The sequence below is a fragment of the Pararge aegeria genome, chromosome 5 (genome assembly GCF_905163445.1).
Source record: "Pararge aegeria chromosome 5, ilParAegt1.1, whole genome shotgun sequence".
NCBI lineage: Eukaryota > Metazoa > Arthropoda > Insecta > Lepidoptera > Nymphalidae > Pararge > Pararge aegeria.
This window is the reverse complement of record NC_053184.1, coordinates 14589984-14610182: the sequence shown is the minus strand read 5'-3', so window position 1 is coordinate 14610182 and position 20199 is coordinate 14589984. Positions and strand designations below refer to the sequence as shown.

At 35.5% G+C, this 20199-nt stretch overlaps 3 protein-coding genes across 3 annotated transcripts in view; all 3 read right to left on the bottom strand.

Moving 5' to 3' along the window:
• Positions 1-1529, bottom strand: part of LOC120623692 (cytochrome P450 4d2-like) — a 32157-nt gene extending 30628 nt beyond the window's left edge. Inside the window, exon 1 of the mRNA XM_039889866.1 lies at positions 1464-1529. The gene's annotated coding sequence lies outside the window, so the exon portion shown is untranslated. The remainder of the gene's footprint in view (positions 1-1463) is intronic.
• A 7052-nt stretch (positions 1530-8581) lies between these two features.
• Positions 8582-10897, bottom strand: LOC120623958 (lipopolysaccharide-induced tumor necrosis factor-alpha factor homolog). Its single transcript, XM_039890252.1, has 3 exons — positions 10885-10897; positions 9148-9436; positions 8582-8681 (listed from the first exon to the last, which is right to left on the bottom strand). Exons 1-3 carry the CDS (start codon positions 10895-10897, stop codon positions 8582-8584), a joined length of 402 nt encoding a protein of 133 aa, XP_039746186.1.
• Positions 10898-15777: 4880 nt separating this feature from the next.
• Positions 15778-16777, bottom strand: LOC120623957 (lipopolysaccharide-induced tumor necrosis factor-alpha factor homolog). The gene is made up of 3 exons (XM_039890251.1): positions 16625-16777; positions 16145-16161; positions 15778-15880 (listed from the first exon to the last, which is right to left on the bottom strand). Exons 1-3 carry the CDS (start codon positions 16775-16777, stop codon positions 15778-15780), a joined length of 273 nt encoding a protein of 90 aa, XP_039746185.1.
• Between the last annotated feature and the right edge of the window lie 3422 nt (positions 16778-20199).

Sequence of the window (20199 nt, the reverse complement as noted above, 5' to 3'; positions counted from 1 at the left end):
CCTACATAAATGTAGTTTATTAGTGACGCGATTTAAATTACTTCATAAATAACCATATGCCGTTCTTTGGTCATGGTAATAAATGTAAATTACTTGATCCCTATGAATTTGGATAAACATACTCCAAATATATTCTTAAAAGCGTCTTAACACATTCAACACGTCAAAAACATTAGGTATTCAACTTACGATTATCCTACATTACAATTAAATTAATTAGGTACATTTGACGGCCGATTGGAGCAGTTTGCAGCGACCCTGCTTTCTGAGTCCAAGGCCGTGGGTTCGAATCCCACAACTGGAAAATGTTTGTGTGATGAGCATGAATGTTTTTCAGTGTCTGGGTGTTTATATGTATATTCTAAGTATTTATGTGTATTATTCATAAAAATATTCATCAGTTCATAACACAAGTACGCTTACTTTGGGGCTAGATTACGATGTGTGTGTTGTCGTAATATATATATATAATTGCCAATATGCAGAACATTGGCAACATTATTGACGAGTGTATGGGCAGCCTTAGTTCGTCCGAACTACGGCAGGTCTAGTCTGGTTTACTATACAGTTATATTTATTAATTTAATTAGTTTTCTAAAGCGTTTGCGATTGGCCTCGACGTAGCTGTATTAAAAAAAAATCTGAACTTGTCAAAAAACGTTGTAAATAGGTAGTAGAATCTACTTATATGTCGGAGAATTAAATCACTACTATAAATAAACATAACTACGCGCTTCCGCTAAATTAAAAATTCGACCAGACAAAACAATTTTCGTCGAAATGAAAACCCAACTATGGCTGTAATCTGTGCTCATACAATACATCACCCTACGTCTTCCCCATGGCAATGTTAGACATTTGCAAAGCATGCACGGGGACATTGTGATTAAAACATGTAAATCAAAAGCAACCTTATTGCAAAAGCGCTAAGGTTCTTTATTAGTTTCTAACTGTCGTCCAATTAAAGAGTATTCTGAATGGAGTAGTGTTCCTCTAATGAAAGTCTTGAGTGACGTGATGTTGCAGCAACATTGTCTTTCTGATGACCTACAAACTGAGCTGCTTTAATGAATATCATGCAATGAGCTGATTATTGACTTTGATTCCCTATACGAAAAGTACAATTGATAGCCTAGTGAGGACTTCAGCGTTCCTTTCGGAGAAACCGAGTTCGACCCCCCCCCAAAGTTTACGGAATTCTATGTGCGTTTTAGGAATTAAACATGACTTTCTTTTTCGTAACGGCGATGGAACGCACCGTACCCTCTAACAGAACACGCTGCACGATGCCCATTAATCTCGCTTTAAAATTTACCTTTAATCCAGGCAAGCATGATTGAACCAAGTTTTTAATAAGGCAACCTTATACAGTAAGATGCAGAGTAAAATAAGCTTTCATTTGATATACTTAACATATGATCAAATAACTTATGAGAGTATATTGATAACTATTAGGTATTTACCTGGTTATGCTTGGTATCCTCACAGTTGGCCACAGGGGGAACAAGTCAACCTTTACTTTTTCAACTCTGTAGGGTATGCAAAATTATAAGTAAGTAAGTAGTATTAAATAATTATAACGAAATAATTATTTAATACTACCTGTACGCGACTTGACTAGGCAACCTATTCGCGATATGTCAATGCGTTTATTACCTGTCAATAATTTCTTATCACTTATAAATAACAGATGAGGGTTACATTTCTTAACTTTCTTACTTTTTTTTTTTTCTTATAACAACTATAACGGGCCGGTATGGGGTTCATATGTATGATGATGATGCAATTTGTGACTAAAAATTAATGAAGATGATAAGTAAATAATGCTAAACTATAATTAAGTAGATAGGTACATTACTTAAAATGTACGGCTTGAAAAGTATTAAAAACCTTTTCTAACGCCATATATAACTACTTTAATTGGATACATATCTATGTCCCTATATAATTTACAAGAACTTTTGTTTGTTCGTGTAAATTACCTTCTATTTTTCTCTGTCGCAACGTTCCCAGGCTCAAAATCCTGTCCCTTTTTAATCCACCTGCGATCGTGTTTTACGACCGTCGACTTTTACGTCTAAAGTTTTGACACTCAACCTGCTACTGTAATAAACATTGGCGTTGTAACGGCTGGGGTTACGTCTCTTGTTGTTTATCTTGCCTGTTTTTGTTTTGAGCCTTCTAATCCTAACTGGGCCCTGATTTTCTATGGCATTGAAATCTTAAATGCGAACCAATAGTAACTTTTGCAAGCCGTCTTCTCCAAAATGGCTCAACTGGTTAGGGTAAAGGCCTCGAGGCTTGATATTGTGATTTAGGCCTGCAGTCTGGGCTTGGTGGTAAAAGGTCAAATCCGATAAACCCGCGCTGTCAGCGAGATTGTCAAATCCGGTGTTATTGGCTTCGATATCTCTTGTGATCTTTCCAGAGATGGCAGCACTAACATATAAGCGAAAATAGCGGGATGTCATGTTACCAACAGTGCAGTTTGTAATAGTACCTATATTATTAGGCACTCGTCGCTAAGCGTAGGTTCACTTAGAATGTTTTGAATTCGTTTGTATGATAAAATCAATATGCTTCTATTGCTTTAATATTTTCACGGGGTGATTCCTTATATATATATATATACATCCTTCAACATTATTTCGTCATTCGGTTTCACGTTTTATTTTACAAGAGATCATATAAAACTCCATTTTAGATTGATTAATAACAAGCGATTGCGTACGAACCAACTCTAATTTTCAAATCGTATTTATCACGAATACCAGTGTTTACAGCTGGATCGTATTTTTATTGAAATCCCATTAGGAGAGTATTGATTCAGCTCCGGCGTCAGGTGATTTACATCGCTGCTTGGTAATTCGTTGCCTGATGGACGTCCAGTATAAATCAATGTTGGACCCCCGCTAACCGGACATTTATCTCGGCTCTACGATAAAAAACTTCGGTACGGAAGGGCTGAAATGTATGCCCGATCGCAGGAACTGGCTTATTTATTTACTTTGTCACGTCGACAAAAATTTAGTTTTATTTCGGAAATAAGTTGTTTCGATTTTCATTTTCAACTTTGTCTACGGAATAAATTGTACGTTTGATAGTTTTTGTGAAGGAAACATGTCTGATTAGTAGGTTTTCTATCAGGTTAAAACTTAAATGACAACTCTAAAAAGGTCCCTAAATCGACTACCTGCCTTGTCCTTCTAATATCTTAGATTATGAGCCCTATATCAATGTATTACATTGGGCTCCCGATATGATAACGATTTTACTAACTACCGTAAGTTATCGATGAAATAAATATACTAACCTATAGTTTTAAATGGTTTCTGCTGTGCAAAGCACGTCACTCGTTATTAAAAGAAAAACCTGGACTTCTACCCTAGAAAATATTATAGATTAACCAGCCGACTTATTTAGTATATCAAAAAACCGGTAGTACCTAATTGCAGTAACTACCAATGAGCATACAAACACTAGTTATCACTATACTGTAAACTGTCATCTTTTTAAAATGACATCTTAATGTCTGTGATTGCTCATTGAGAGAGCATTGAGATCTGAGATTGAGATTTATGAAAAGCGATGATTGTATGTGCAACCAAAAGAGGTCAGTGTGTGTATTACAGTAGTTGTATTAGCAACGATTTAGTATCAGCCCCAGATTGAACTTTAGTTGTAAACAACGAATTATGTGCTTAATATATCAAAATATGATAAATGCGTCAGTTAAGTAAAGGAAAAAGAATCGCATCGTGTATAATATTCATGGAAAGGCATAATTTAATTTCAGGAGACAGCTCGAACTCGCTGGCTGGAGATTAGACTTGTCTCGAAAAATATGGTGACGGAGGAAAATCGCGACCGAAATTAGAAATTATGAACTGCAAGATTTTATTTTGGCATACATTACAACGTACCTACCATTATATCGTACAAAATATTTGAAAAAAATAAAAATAGCTAAGGGATTTCATTAATACGTAGTTACGTATTATATTATTTATGAAAAAACATTAAATGTTTTACAGAGAGATAAACTAATAGATTTTTTTCTTTAATATCACTAGGTATAAAACTTATAGCAAACATAAAATTTACTGAATTTATGTTCCGTAATACAAACAATATCCAAAACTAACCCTCATATCGGATTCAAACCGTGTATTCTCGAATTACAGCTATCTTCAGATTTATGACAACCCGCTGTCCGCCATATTGTTCTAGATTTAAAAATACTTCTCTCCAATCATACAAACATAGGGGACCAGGCTATCAGGGAGGCTTTTGAATATTGAGTGGTTTTGGTATTTTCCGTTTCTGATGTTTGAAAGAGTAGATCATTGTACTAACTTCGATGGGTATTTTCTGGCAATTTTTGGTTGTATATTGATGAGTAAAGGTTCTCGCTTAACTACAATTGCATTAATTGTATCAGTCGAACAATACTTAGAAAATATTTGTATTTATGCAGAAACAAGTACCGACATATATTTGAAGACTATATTTGAGCTCTGTGTTCATTTAAGTCGGGCTCGATTCCCGACAGGGGCAATATACGCAGGCGTCGCAAACTTGAACGCCGCTAAGGACGCAGATTGGACACTACGCTGTGTTTCTCGCTTTAGTTTGCAAGTGAGAAAACCAATGTAAGTGTGCTTAGAGTACCAAAAATAAAAAAAGGTACCTAATGGAACTAGACTCTTAACATTAAAAAAAAAAATCTTTATTGGGCAAAAAGTTACACTCTTATTTTGCTTTGTCGTTGGTCTCCAAAATAGGTGGCCTGTATTGCGGAGACGAGGCAGAGACCATTGGTTTCCCGAGAAAAACAATATTGTGTTACAATAATTTTTTAAAGTGGGTAAATAATTAAACTTTTGATAACTATAAATTCATATTGGCCAGATATTTTAAATAATTGAATAGGGATTTTTTAAGTACGTTAATAATTATTATGTACTAGCGTACCCAGCCCGCTTCGCCGGGCTAGATTTTGCTTTATTTTATTTAAACAATAAACTTACATCAATAAATTTTTAATGTAAGTCTCATAATTTATTAAATCATTTATTTCTCTCCGTATTCATTCTCTTCTATTCTCTTCTCGAGCGGGTGAAGATCATTATCTACACCCATGTACACCCAACAATAGAATATCATCATAGTAAATAAAAGCTGTATTTGACAGTTTGACAGTTCAAAAATAGGAGTGCTCCGATGGTCACCAAACTTTACAGGATTACTCGCCAGTTTCATTAAAATCGGTCCAGCCGTTTCGGAGCCAATACGGAACATACCCACACACTTTCTCTTTTATATATATATAGATAGATTTAATAAATAGTTTTCAAGAAACAATTAAAATTTTATTTGATTAACAACCAATGTTCATGACATTGAGTTGATGGGTGTTTCGATATGAATACGAGTGCATTATCGTTACACTCCAGACCTACATGGACTCGAACGATGCAAAGATACCGGTGTCTTAGTTGGTCATTTGGCGTCAAAAGAAAATCTAGAGTCCTTGTGGTGTTCTTGATAATAACCGGTCGCGGTGAAGCCTCTTTGAAGCTTTAACACTTGTAATAGGTATGAGATGTAAGTGCTTAATATTAATCGACATGTACTAAGAGAGGTAGGACTAACACCCCCCCATGGTAACAGTACAAACGCATTACTGCATCATTAATCGGAACGACGTACACAGTTGGTAGCGAGAAGAAATGGAAAATTGTTGTAATTACCCTGTAGGTATTTGTGTGGCACTTATGATGCGAGTCAGTTAGTTAGTTTGATTTTTGAACGTATAACTGGGTATAATGTCATAGGCACTATTAAAAAATAGTTGTTGATTTATGCTATTTTGATTTAGACGACCGATTGGCGCAATCGGCAGCGACCATGCTTTCTGAGTCCAAGGCTGTGGGCTCGATTCCCAGAACTGGAAAATGTTTGTGTGATGAACATTAATGTTTTTCAGTGTCTTGGTTTTTATCTGTATATTATAAGTATTTATGTATATTATTCATCCCCTATCTTAGTACCCATGCCACAAGCTACGCTTACTTTGAGGCTAGATGGCGATGTGTGTATGGTCGTAGTATCAGTGGCGTGCACTTCGTACAAGTAGAAAAGCACTGCCTACCCTAATTTTTTTCCATTTCATGCCATCTCCCTTATTTATGCATACCCTGGTAAAAACCCTGTGCACGCCACTGCGTAGTATATTTATTTATTTTAAAAGCAGTGATAGATAGTCTAGTGGTTGGAGAGTGCAGTTTCCCTTTCGGGGTGCAGAGTTCGATCCCTGGCACGCATCGTAGTTAAGTATGTGGTATTTTAATTATATGTGGTATTTGAAGCAATTAAATATCACTTGATTTAACAGTGGAAGAACATATCCTGAGGAAACCTGCATGTTTGAGAATTCCAAAAGTACCGTGACAACACTTTCGATTCGAATTATCTTAAATTTGCATAATAATTCAGCTAAACATTGGTTGTAACACAGAGGTGAAGGGCAAAACTTTTTTGCATAAATTAAACGCGTATAGCTTTCAGTTTTATTTTATTATAAATATTTATAGAAAAAAAATTATTGCTTTTATTTCAGCCATAACAAAAATAACAGAGAATGAATAATAATTTAATACAATACAATTCACTACATAAAATAATAAATATATTTATTTCCGATATGTACTCCATCTACTAATGCCTTAAGAGGACGCCATCGAAGTGTTCGTACATTTTATGGAAAATCTTATAATAAGAGTGACGTAATTGAAGCATTACTACGCAAAAGTCGAGCGTTTTTGCAGAGAGAACATGATTGACGTTCTGACAATTTGCGATAGTTTTTTTTTTTGAGATCAATCCGATGGTAAGGTGAAAACCATCGACTATAACGACCATAAACAGAGCAACACTTCGCAGGGCAGCAAATATAAATATTTTTTTTAAATTTTATCTTTTCTTTGCTATGGAAGAGTGAGGCCTCCTGACACAGGTACTTTGATGCTTTTGCATGCGATTCGATTTTTTTCAGTAATATTCTCAACAAAACTTGTCCAGATACTTAAATATCGCCACCCTTCCGATCTCTCGGGAGCTTTCCACATTTAAAAATTACGTTTCCGATGGAGAAACGTTTTATTTTATTCAATGGACCATAATAGAGGGTAGCATGTTTTTAGTATCAGTAGCTTTGAATGTGGAATGAAGAAACTCTCAACATTTCATGGCTTCTCCGTTCTTTTGACGGGCCATTCAATATTTAAACTGAATCCCGCAAGAACTCTCTATTTTCCCGGGATAAAAAGTACCCTATGTCCGTTTCCGGTATGCGAGCTATCTCTGTGTCAAATTTCCATATGTAGAATTTTGAATTGGTATCACACTTCAGCATTCGACTCCGGCATTTATAATATTAGTATGGATAGTGTTACTCATTTTTAACTTTGGGACATTTTTATTTACCAGATCAAACGCACAGCTTCGGTAAACTATAATAAACACCTACCACCTACTAGTATCTTTTCTAGTCCAATATTTAACTGATTCTTTGTATCCCTTTAACCTTTGTCATCCGTCTACAGAGTGACTTGAGCATTGCATCTTTACACCTCATCATAAATTTATTGCTAGTATCTTAATATCATGTAAGTACCATAGCATACTGCTTACCTCCTCCGTAGCATATATGGAATGTTCTTCGATTATCTACATTCTCTGGTAGGTAACAGAAATCGATCTAGATTAAGGTTATGCGCTCAAATTATCAGGCCAGGTGAACCGTGTGTTGGTTCTCCCGACTTTCTAGAGTCACATCATAATAACATAATACATTAAGAATATAAAAACACTAAGAAGTTTTAAAAGCTTTTTTCTTAAACCGAACCGATTTTAGCGATATATTATACTTTATACTAAAATTGGAAATCATTTAACGTGAGATCTGTAAATATTATCAACGTTTGCGAATTGAAGTTAATGAGTTTTTGACTGGTGGGCGGCTTCGGCCGTGGCTAGTCACTGACAAAGATGTTCCGCTAAGCAATTTAGTGATCCGGTGCGATGTCGCGTAGAGCGTAGGGCCGATTAGGGGTATGACAACCATACTCTCTAACAGGTTAGCCAACTACTATCCTCCATCTTAGACTGTATCATCAATTACCACCAGGCGAGATTGCAGTCAATTTGTAGTGTAATAAAAATATTATAAAAAAACCTGTGCTATGTATTCACACACGCCAGAAGTGTCACTTCTGAAAAGTAGCCTACGAGCGATTGAGGTGGATGTAGAGTATAAGAACTATTAAGATAAATTTTAGGTTTATTATTTAGTCTCCATTCTAACTAGAATAGGTAAAAAAATAACGTTTTTGTATCTCACTCACTTTTCGTATCATCGAGTTTGAAATCACAAGGATCCTAAAGAAGTTTTAACTAATACGTATTCCGTATAAGGAAATATTAACAGAAAAGCTTGGTTTTATTATTCCGCCATAAGAGTAGTTGATATAGTACAAGGAAAAAGAGTAAAAATCACTAACAATAGTAATAACAATTATCACGAGTGCGATCCGATGAATACTCCACAGTTGGGGCAGTAATGATTAGTTGTCTTAAAGGAGTCCATAACGTAAGGAATCCACGCGCAGAGGCAGCCACTGAAACATAAAATTGTTTGTTTGTTTGAAATCTTTACAACACACACATTTTATACAAAGTAAACACATATACAGAAGAAACTTAGAATAGAAAATGAAGCGATCTCTTCCAGACAACCTTTGACGTTATGAAAAACGAAGGAACGGCAGGGTGATTACGTATCTCGCGACAATAGCGGATTGCATATATTTATTAACTCCCACAATATGGGTATCAAATTAAAGGGTAGTAGAATATACACTGACGAATTTTAAATCCAGGATGGCTGCCACCACAAAATGGCGAATTTCATTCACAATACTCAATACGGTTATCAAATGAAAGGCCTTGACTAGTAAAATAATGAACACTATATTGAAAGTCGGGGGTTCTGAAATTTTGGAGACTTGCGTTAAGGAGTTGGACATTAATTCGGTTTTAATGTTCATCTATAAATTAAGGATTATAATGGTCATCTATACATACCTTACGACGCACAGCAGCGCAGCAAACAAATGTGTTTTCGCCGAAGCAACTCTATCCACCCTAGTGACAATATTTTGGTTGCACGTCGTGCAGTAGGAGCCGGTAGGTCCCGGACCCACATTGTGTCCTACAATCAAAGTTGGGCCGACTGTGGGTCCTTGTATAATTGTCATCCCATGTACATTTGCGCTACTTGGTTGCACTACGGTTGCTTGTTCAGGAGAACCGGAGTATGGTGGCGGTTGAGATCGATTAGTTTGAGCATCTGAATTGTTGTCCAAATCTTTCACTGAAAAAATATCAATAAATTAATAAAACACGCGATATTCCATTAATTGTTATTTATTGGTTTGTTACAAATCCCGTGGGACCCGTTTTTTTGTTGGATCTCTCCGTCCATTTAAATAGCACTATGACAAAAATAAAGTTCATTGATTGCTATACTAGTGCGTGACGGAAGGACAAACGTACATACAAACACTCTTTCGCATTATTTATCTATACTTAGTAATTTTACATTTACTCGGCACCGACGTTGTAGGAATTATTTATTTTACTTCTTGCTCTTTAGTCGTCTAACATTTCAGTTTTTTTTTGTAAACTTTTTTTTAAGCCTATTATAATTTCGATTCCCTATCATCCGCTGGTGGGAGAAGGTTACTGGTTTTTTTTGAAGACCTCCGTGGCGCAGCGATGAGCCCTAGGGTATTATATGTGGGGGGATTCGGTCCCCGTAAATTTGGAATTTATATTTTCTGAATTTTCTCTTGTCTGGTCTGGATCTTTACAGCCGTGGCTAGTCAACATCTTACAGACGAAGACGTTACGCCGAACGATTTAGCGTTCCGGTACGATGTCGCATAGAAACCGAATGGGGGTGTGGGTTTAAAATAACTGCCATAACCCAAAAAGGTTATCCCATTACCATCATCATTAACCACGTGAGATTGCATTCTAAGTGTACCTGTGGCCTTATTATCTTCACTTGATTCATTTTTTCGAGGTAATATATTTAGTTGTTTTGTAAACAATCAATATTATTTCTGACATGTGTCTAAATACCGTATACTTAATTATTAAAGGTAAAATATAATTTACTGAAAATATCGTAGTGTTATGCCATATCACTAGTTTTGATAACGTTCCCTGCTGTAAAACACACTCCTAAAACATTCACACGAGGCATCGCATTCTCCGCACGGTTGTAATTAGCTACAGCGGAAAAATTGAAAATTATAAATTTTCGAATTACTTCCCTTGCTGCGGACTGAACCCACAGGGTCACACAACAGGTTTGTGACAAGCGTAAATCTCGCGATCACTGTTGTCAAGCGTCACTTTTACATACAATTAAATAATTTACGTTTACGCAAAGATTGTAAGATTTACGCCTGTCGCAAGCATGTCGTGAGATACGTAATCAGCCTGGCGGGATCTCTCACAAAAAATACAAACTCACTCACCGGAAAGGAAAACTATTCAAACATACATAAATCTGGCCATACACCAGCACCACAAAGAGGATAGGAAAAAATAGAATTAACAATATAATTTTATTAATTTAGGGGACTTTCGTTGATTTAATTTAGGTAAGCAAAAATATAAAAAAGGCGAGCTAGGCAATTCATTTTCACGGCATTGATGTTCTACTAGAAATAATATACTTATTATGTCTATTTACACACAACTAATTTTAGATTAGGATAGTCCTACTATAATTAAAATCAAAATACTTACTTTTTGTGTCCATTTTTTAATCAGCCTTTGACACTGTAGATGCGTTCAACAATGATTCAGGTAACAATCGATTACAATACCAGCGACGAGTGATGTTATATTTATATAGGCAATATTTTTTGGTTTAGTTAGGCGACGTATCTGATAACGGGATAGCAATCTTGTTATCAGATTAGGCATAATTTCAATGTAATACTTATACATTTTTTGGTTCAATCGATTTTTTGAAGATTTTTGGTACATTTTAGGTACGCTTTACTAGGAATCGCTTGCTACTGTGTTTATGAAGCTTGTGTGACCAGTGTAAGAACTTTTTTAGAACACTTTTCTAGAGCCTACACGTAGCACGTCAAAACCATAATAAAGTCTTTTGAAATGTTTCACCAGCGTTTAATGACAATTTAGATTGCATACACACAGTGACGTATTTTAAGATTCAGCGCCCTGGGCCGCTAAGATTGTATTTGAATGATGATAATGAACTAAAAAGGCATATAAAGAAAGTCACCCAAACACAATTTAATGATACTTATACTAGAAATGCAGACGGCCTCTTCCACTGTACAAATGGCTTGTACTATGTGTGAATGTATGTATGTATCACTGCTTCCCCGCTAATGTTATAGATGCAAAAGCGTTTATGTGTGAAGAGGTTATAACAGAATCACGCTTCGGCCAGCACAGAATTAAGAACTGCAATTATTGTATGCAGCGCGTTGTGTCCAAAAACAGTGATAACGCCCCGCGCAAGTCTCACTTTACACCCGTTGAATGTTGCTAGTTTACATACGTTTTCTTATTTTCCTATTTTATGGTATACGTTTAGAACATTAGAGGTAAAATAATTACTTTCAACGGCTAAATCATATGAAGTGACTAACCGTTTGTTCGAGAAACAAGTCTAAAGTGGAGTGGCTTTTGATACTTCAATATTAGTCGTGTACACGGTTTCTGTATGATCTTAATTCTGTGCTATGAACAGTATAATGCCTTTTCCGGGATAAAAAATCCGCATCGCTGCCTGCCGCACCGGGCCAGGGCAAAACGCCCTTCCATACACGGGACGAGTGTGCCAACAGTTTATTCCACGTTGTATCGCTTACGTTGAGTACGTGATACCAGTCTGTTTTTAGCTTTATGGTATGCAATCACACGCCTCCCACGCAAAGCCGACCTTCAATGTTCAGATCTGATTCAGACGGATTCTTTCGTTGGTGACATTCATCCATGCTTTGAAATTGTCTAGCTCACTGCAGTCTGACGAATTTATTTGCTGGACAATGGTTGGCTCCCCAAAGATGTCCTAACTTTATACGACTTAGCGACAAGGCTGTCTTTTCTATCGAACTAATTTAAAAGTCTACTTTCTTTTATTTTCTTAGTTGTCAAGTACATATAAATAGTAAATAAATAACTTTATTAACTTTCGTTATAATTGTATAGGTAGGCTCATGACTCACACGTAAGATATTATCAAACATAAGTTATCTTTGAGCATATTTGGAGATACGACGTTTCCGTGTAATTCAATGTACGGCTACACACGCTTTGTAAAATGATTATAAAATCTGCCTGCCTCGCTGGTCTAGCGGATAACATGTACCTACCTGCGGACGAGGTCCTGATTTCGATTCCTGGGTCGAGCCGGGGTACATACACCACTTTTCTTAGTACCAGCCAAGAGATTTCAAATTGGCGGTGATGTACCCCCGTGCCTCGGAATGCAGTTGTCAGTCCTGCGCCGGATCTTTCCGATCATGTCGGATCTGCCATGCTATCGGACTATGAGAGTGAGAGAATACAGAGTGCACCTGTGTGTGTACACTTGTGCACTATAATTTCTCCTTTAATTACTAGAAGCGATAAAAGTATTTATATTAGTAAGTATTAACTGAATACTATAAAATGTAAATTGTAATTATAGTATCTAGTTTAAATATATTTTTGGCTTAGGCTATATAGTATAGTGGCTTTCACATAATCGTATAGCTCAACTTCTATTAACATCAATTTCTTTAAACTCGAACAAATAATCGGCCCATTACAGAACACGGTCAAAATCAGTAGGGTTTAGACATAACCCACCAAGCTGGCATATCGAATCAATCACGCCTTTCAGAGCTTTATGATAAACTCAGAGTCATATTTTACTTTACGAAGCAAATTATATTTTCTTTTAGCAATTGATTTTTTATTTGTTAACCCTTCATTCAGAGGTGGAAAACCATCATTTTGAATGAAATAATCCGATTTCGCGAACAGTATTTTCGCGCCTAAGTAGACTTACGTTAATTTTCAGTGAAATGCCTACAAAAAATATCAAAATTTATAATTCAAAAATTATTTATTCATGTTGGCCTATCACAGGCACTTATGAAGCTACGAGGTTTCCAAACGCGCTCTGGTCTAAGAAGAGCCCACAATAAACTTAGTCCGGTGTTTTTTTTTTGGTATCAACATCTCACAGTAAATTAATATTGAGCTATGAAGTTAGAGCAATTCATACCCGAGCTTTTATATCATTTCATTTCATTTAATTTTCATATCGTTTAAATAATACTTAACATTATAATAGGATTTTTCTGAAAGCTTACATTTAACTCGTATATAAACTAAATAGCCTATCACGGTTCTGTAAATAGCATTAGCGCTCTGAATCATTTATCTTTATGAAATAAAAGTTACTAAGCTAGATAGCTAATCTACGTAACTACAAACGGTTTTACGGCAAAATGTTATGGGAACTGAATAGAAAAGCATAAAAGAAAGTCTATTTATTGCTTTTCAGTAAAATTAATCTAGTCTAAGATAGCCAGTTTCACTTGACTATGCTTGAGCCCAACGCCTTCGGCTTTCTTCCAGTGTTATCTATGTAGTCGTTCGGTTAAAACTGCTAAGGTCTTTGTAGCAACTAAGGAAAGGGGGTGGAACCATACCAATGATTCAAAGGCAAAATTCTACGTAGTTTTCAAATTTATTTTAATAACAATAATTTTTTCGCTGAAAATATATCTTAATAACAAAAAACGTAAACAGTAACAGTCTTTAGTATAAAGTAAATAATGTAATACAAAAAATAAACAATTAAATAAGTTACAACGCTACCAACACGGGAAGGGCGATTGGCGCAGTGGGCAGCGACCCTGCTTTCTGAGCCAAGGCCGTGGGTTCGATTCCCATAACTGGACAATGTTTGTGTGATGAACATGAATATTTTTCAGTGTCTCGGTGCTTATCTATATATTACAAGTATTTATGTATATTATTCATATAATTATTCATCAGTCATCTTAGTACCCATAACACAAGCTATGCTTACTTTAAGGCTAGATGGCGATGTGTGTATTGACGCAACCATTTAAAATGTTTTTTAAATAGGTCACTTGTATACTTAAAAACATCGTTTCCGTTTATGAAACGTTATATTAAGTCCACGGATATAATAGAGGGATTGAGCAGCATCTGCTATCAGCGTAGCTAAAACTATTTATACAAACTCTGTAAAAACTTGTGCTCCTCAGTTCCTCTATCAAGCTGTTAAATGTTAAAAAGCTCCGGAGTTCCTTAACTATCCCTTGTGGACACTAAATTCTAAACTGCAATCTCTAGAAAGTGTGTCACCGTTTTTCACATTGTTAATTTGACTTTCATACTAGTATCTCCGAAGTTTTTGAAAGCAACCTTTACCAACCATAACTCATTTTTTTTAATTTTTTTATTCCACTGCAAGCTAACCCTTAATCCGGTCTTGTAATTTCATCGTGTGAAGTGATTATGCTGTCTAACATGGTAGCAGGCTGACCTGTGGGAATATGGTAGTCATACCTTTAATCGATCTCTACGCGAAAGCGCACCGGAACACGACAACGCTAAACGGCACGTCTCGGTATGGTGGTAACTAGCCACGGCCAAAGCCAGACCAGACCGGAGAAAATTCTGAAGTTAAAAACCGAGACCACCTATTTAAATTCAAAGCGCTCACCATTGCGCCAGGGAGGTACCTGGCTCCGTTTTCTAACACAAGATGAATGAATAATCAATTAAAAGCCTCCGAGACCTAACCTCACCAGAGAAAATTCAGAAATTTTAAATTAAAAAATATGTGAATTCGGATAGATAAAATTTAAAAGAACACAGTACAGCTTAGTTAAAATTGAATAAGTTGTTGTTGATCTCTTGTTTCTCTTTAAACTTTGTTATCCACCCACAAGCGGCTTTGCACTTTTGTATGAGTGTCTTTCCACAAATTAATTGTTTGTTTCCTCATGTCTCGTAAGTACTTTATATCTTACATGAAACGTTCTTCCAGTATTTATCTTCTTTGTCGTATACATTAATACCATCAAAGCAAAACTTTAGACATTATTTAATTAGTTATTACGAGGGCTGTTTTTACGTTGTGCGAGATATGACCTTTCAGGTTCTTTGCTATGGACAAACTAAAAAAAATTGAGATCATCCAAGTTGCATATAATTATGACATACCAAGGTAGAGATACTACGTTGTCGAGGTAGACTGTGTGTTGATCAGAAATTGTAATTTCAATGAGATGTATAAAAAATGCATTATTCAAATTAATCTCCAATATTTATATCTGTTACCTAACTCAACCTGATTATAACATCCTTGCTATTTTATTTTTTTTAACTCCGCGTAATAAATATCGATACTTTTTGCGACGAATTAATAAGCAACGTTTTTTTTATTATCTAGGTATAATAAGCGAGATCTGTAAATTCTCCGCGCTAAATTAAGAGTATACAAACACTTAGTGTCAACAGATAGCATCTAATAGTCCGCGGAAATTATCGATAGATTCGGTATGATAAAATCTGCAATCAGCAAAATCACTTTTTAGCTTTCATTTGTTGGGCGAAAGGTTCCCTTAAACGTTACAAGGATTGTGCTCCGATGTAGGCGCCGCAGTTAGGGCAGTAATGTTGAGCTTTCTTACAGGAGTCCATAAAATAAGGAAAACAAACGCAAAGCCAGCAACTGTAAAAAAAATGAGTGTGTGAGTCATCATCATCATCATATCAACCCATTACCGGCCCACTACAGGTCTCCTAACACAATGTGAAGGGGTTAAGGCAGTAGCCCACCACATTACGGAGAACTCTCAAGTATGCAGGACATCACTATGTTTTCCTTCACCGTTGAAGCAAGTGATATTTTAAATGTTTCAAATGCACATAACTTGGAAAAATTTGAGGTGCGTGCTGGGATTCGAACTTGCCCCCCCCGAAAGTGAATAATTACTTAGCAGCAAACATGTTCTGTTAGCGTAACTAAAAAGGTATGAAGTACGAGAAGTACCTATATCTACATTCAAAATTAGGGTAAAAGAATTATTGCTTGGTGGGTCATAGCAAGATTTTTAATTATGTTTCCAATTTAGTCCTTACCATTTATTTTGATGCTTATTATTTATATATATATATATAAAATAAGCCTATAATATATTTCTAATACATTCTTTTTATTATTACAATTTTTTTTGCGCCTACGACCATTTCTCAGAATGAACCAAAATTGACTGGTAGAGTGCTAAGTATTGTGCAGATAAGTTTACAAAAAAAAATTAGTTAACTACAGAATGCCATCTTGATGGGGATCTGAATAAGTTTAAAGTTTCTATCAGACCAAGGTACATTTTTTTTTATTTATTTTAGTTTTTAATTATACTGTTATATTATAATGTAGATGGGTCATAGTTACCAAATAAAAAAAAAATAAGACTAGGTTGAGGATTTTAATGATGAGGTATACATACCCTACGATACACAATAGTCCAGCCCACAAGTGAGTTCGAGTTGAGGCGACTTTTTCCACCCTTGTTACTATTTGTTTATTACACGACAGGCAAACGGATCTCATAGGTACCGCAGCCATATTGTTTGTAACAATCAAAGTTGGGACAACTGTGGCTCCTGTTATGACTGTGGTTCCATGTACATTTGTGTTATTTGGATTATATACGGGTCCATGTGATCCAGGATAAGAAACAGAATATGTTGGTGGTGCATGGCTTTGAGCAGCCGAATATTCCAAATCTCTCACTAAAAAAATAAAAATTATTAAAGCCCGCAGTTGAGTCGCAAATTTATAAAACAGAACTGTACACTTTGAAATATCATCTTCAGACATACATAGACGGTATTCACAGGGTATGCAGATGATATAAAATGAAGAAAATCTCCATTACGAGCTATAAATACTTAAGGGTAGGCTGTTATATGTTTACGATATGTTTTTATATAATCTGTTCTGGAGATTTTCTTCATTTTATATCATCGCAGACCCTGTGCATACCCTCTATGCACGCCAATTGTCTTCAGATTTAATTGTAAAGAAAATTATACTAACTTTTTGTATCCATTTTTTATTACCCTTTGACACTGTAAATGCTTTTCAGCGACGATTCAAATAACAATCGAATACACTGCCGATGTTGTGCTCGACGATGATATATAGGTAATATTTTTCTAACATCAATAAGTGACGTTGCTCTCAGATTAAGCGCTATCGATATCGCTATCAAAAATTGCTTACGTTCGATTGGATGATTCGTGGTAATTTTCACATAATATTAGTAGGCGTTAGCAACTGTGTTATTTGCAAAATAACTGTGTACACCAATATTTACCGTCACCTACTTTCTAAGAACACAGAGAATATCATCCACACCCAATTGCTAAGAGACAGTTCATTAGCAATAGCTAATATGTTATTTAACATGGTCGATCAGCTGGTTGGAAGAAATTGGTAGTAGGGACTTGGAACCGAAAAAAAAACAGAAATTATATAGTCCCAAAAACAGAATGCCGCGGGTGGGCACCACCTAGTTCGATTTTGAACCTCTGACTTTTCAGAGCTGTGAAGGAAAACATCGTGAGTAAAGCTGCCCGCCTGAGAGTTTTCCGTTACGTTATCAAAGACATCAGATGTCTACCGATCCGCACTTGACTAGCGTGGTGGACTGCAATCTAAACCCTTCTGAGATTATGATGAAGAGCTATGGAGATTTGTGGCGCATCCCACTATTATAAGTATTCCTATTTTATATTCTTCTAAAAACGGAATCTTAAAAACGTGTTCGACCTTATCGATAAGTACTATCAGTCAATAAAGTCAGTCAGGTAGTAAAGTTAGATAGATGAATACGACTGAGTTCGAAGAAAATACTTATCTCCACGTTGTTTATACGTAAGTACGAGCAATAATACTTGGCATGTTATAATTAATTATTCACCATCTTTAATCTAATTATTATCTAAATAATATTATAGATATGCAAGATAAAGTAAATAACCAACCAAGGTTTTTTTTTTATAAATAATATCTTTTTCGTAATCTATTACTATACAACGTGTAATAGAACTACGAAATAGTATTACGCATACGCATATATGTTATTAACGCATCCTTCGCGTTAGTATTTCATAAGGAATCACTATGTAAAAATAATAATATGAAAAGTAGCATATTTGTTTTTGTATAGAAACAAATTTAAAACATTCTAAATGTTTATATTTGACAACCCTATTGAAAATAAAAGACCAAAACGCTCATAGTACCTACTTACGCTACGCGACGTCTACTTTATAAAGTCACAGGAGTCACATGATTTTATTTTTCATGTGTTGTTACGACTGTATCTGATTTCTTTCGGTAAAAACTATGGCAGTGGTTTACTCAAAAACTAATAGGATTTCGGTTTCAAAGGTAGGCCTCAAAAACAGTACATAATGTACCTCTAATGCCTGTGAAGCCTAATTTCGGTTTTCATTTACACGTTGTATAAACAAAATAAAACCGACTTCTGTTATAAACCATGTTCGTCAACTAATATCGTCATGTTTTTAATAAATCAAGCTTTGATATTGTCTACAACTAGCTTGTAGTCGCAAAAAAATTGCAACTTCTTATAACTTTGAACCTGCTACTCTCAGGCAAGAACGACCTGTGCGCTTTTCCAACAAAGCTAAAAGTCGAAATTAGATTTGAATGAATATTATTTTTTGGGTTTTCTTGTTTGTTTGCAACGTCGAATGAGAAGAAAATAATGTCTTACAAGCACATTGCTTACACCGTTTTAAGAAACAAAACCTGCGACTTGCGATATTCCAACCAGATTTCATCCGGCCAGAGAAAAATGATCCATACATACAAACAACATACGGCTTCACCGTAGTCGAAGATTCATTTTGTTTATTTTAATAGGTCCATTGAAGCAAAGTAAGTATCTTCCGCTGGCACAGGCTCTAGGGGAGCTCCGGAAAATTGCAAACATAAAGTTTCTAATCGACGGATCTTTTATTCCCTAGCTTCGAGATACAGCCCATTAGCTTTGTTATGGGGGTTGCTTAAAATTTATTTTATCATGTCTTGCCACGTGACGTCTGCTTCGCTGCCTAATTTGTTTGAAACACAGATTTCTGGCGTTTAACGAAACTTATTAATGTATAGCACTTACTTGCGACTTCTTCTGCTAACAGTTTCGGTTAATCGATGCGTCGCGTCGTGTCGTGTCGAGCTTTGAGCTTTCAAGCGATGGTACGATGTAGGATTGTATGGCAAGAAGGCGCATTAATAAGCATCGGATGCTTTTACGAATATGAACTTCACACTTCTAACAAATCCTAAATTATCACGGTTCATAAGATGCAATCAGCTGTCCGATAGATAGAAGGCTTGACGGACAGCGGAGGCGTCAGGCGTTGGCGCCCATCAGTAGCGAAGCGAGTGCTCTCCATAAAGTTAATGATTTACTCCATTATGTTACGTTTTTAATACGTAAGCTAAATTTCTGTAAATTTTCATTGAATGAATGAATGAATACACTTTTATACACCACATAAACATATAGTAAAATTATAAATAAAAAATTTACAAAAATCTTATCGCTACATAGCGATCTCTTCCAAGCACCCAAAGGCGTTAAACACAGCTCATATAAATAAACATATATATTTGCATATATACCTATATATACATATTATAAACTTACAATATAATATATAGATAGTGATAATTAATATATACCTATAGAATTAATATCAATAATACATAAATATATACAATATTGTCAAACCCCAAACAAAACAGAAGGGAATAGGCATGTTAAAGTTCCGAAGATTCAGACAAAAAATGATCTTTCTTTCATTATAGTTATTTATGCAACTGTTGTATACAAGACTTTATCTTCACCCATAATATGAATCCTCCGTAAAAGATTTTGAAACTGTTAGCCTACTGCTATTAAAACAGACTTCTGAGTACCTATATAAGTACAAATAAACTAAGAATTAATG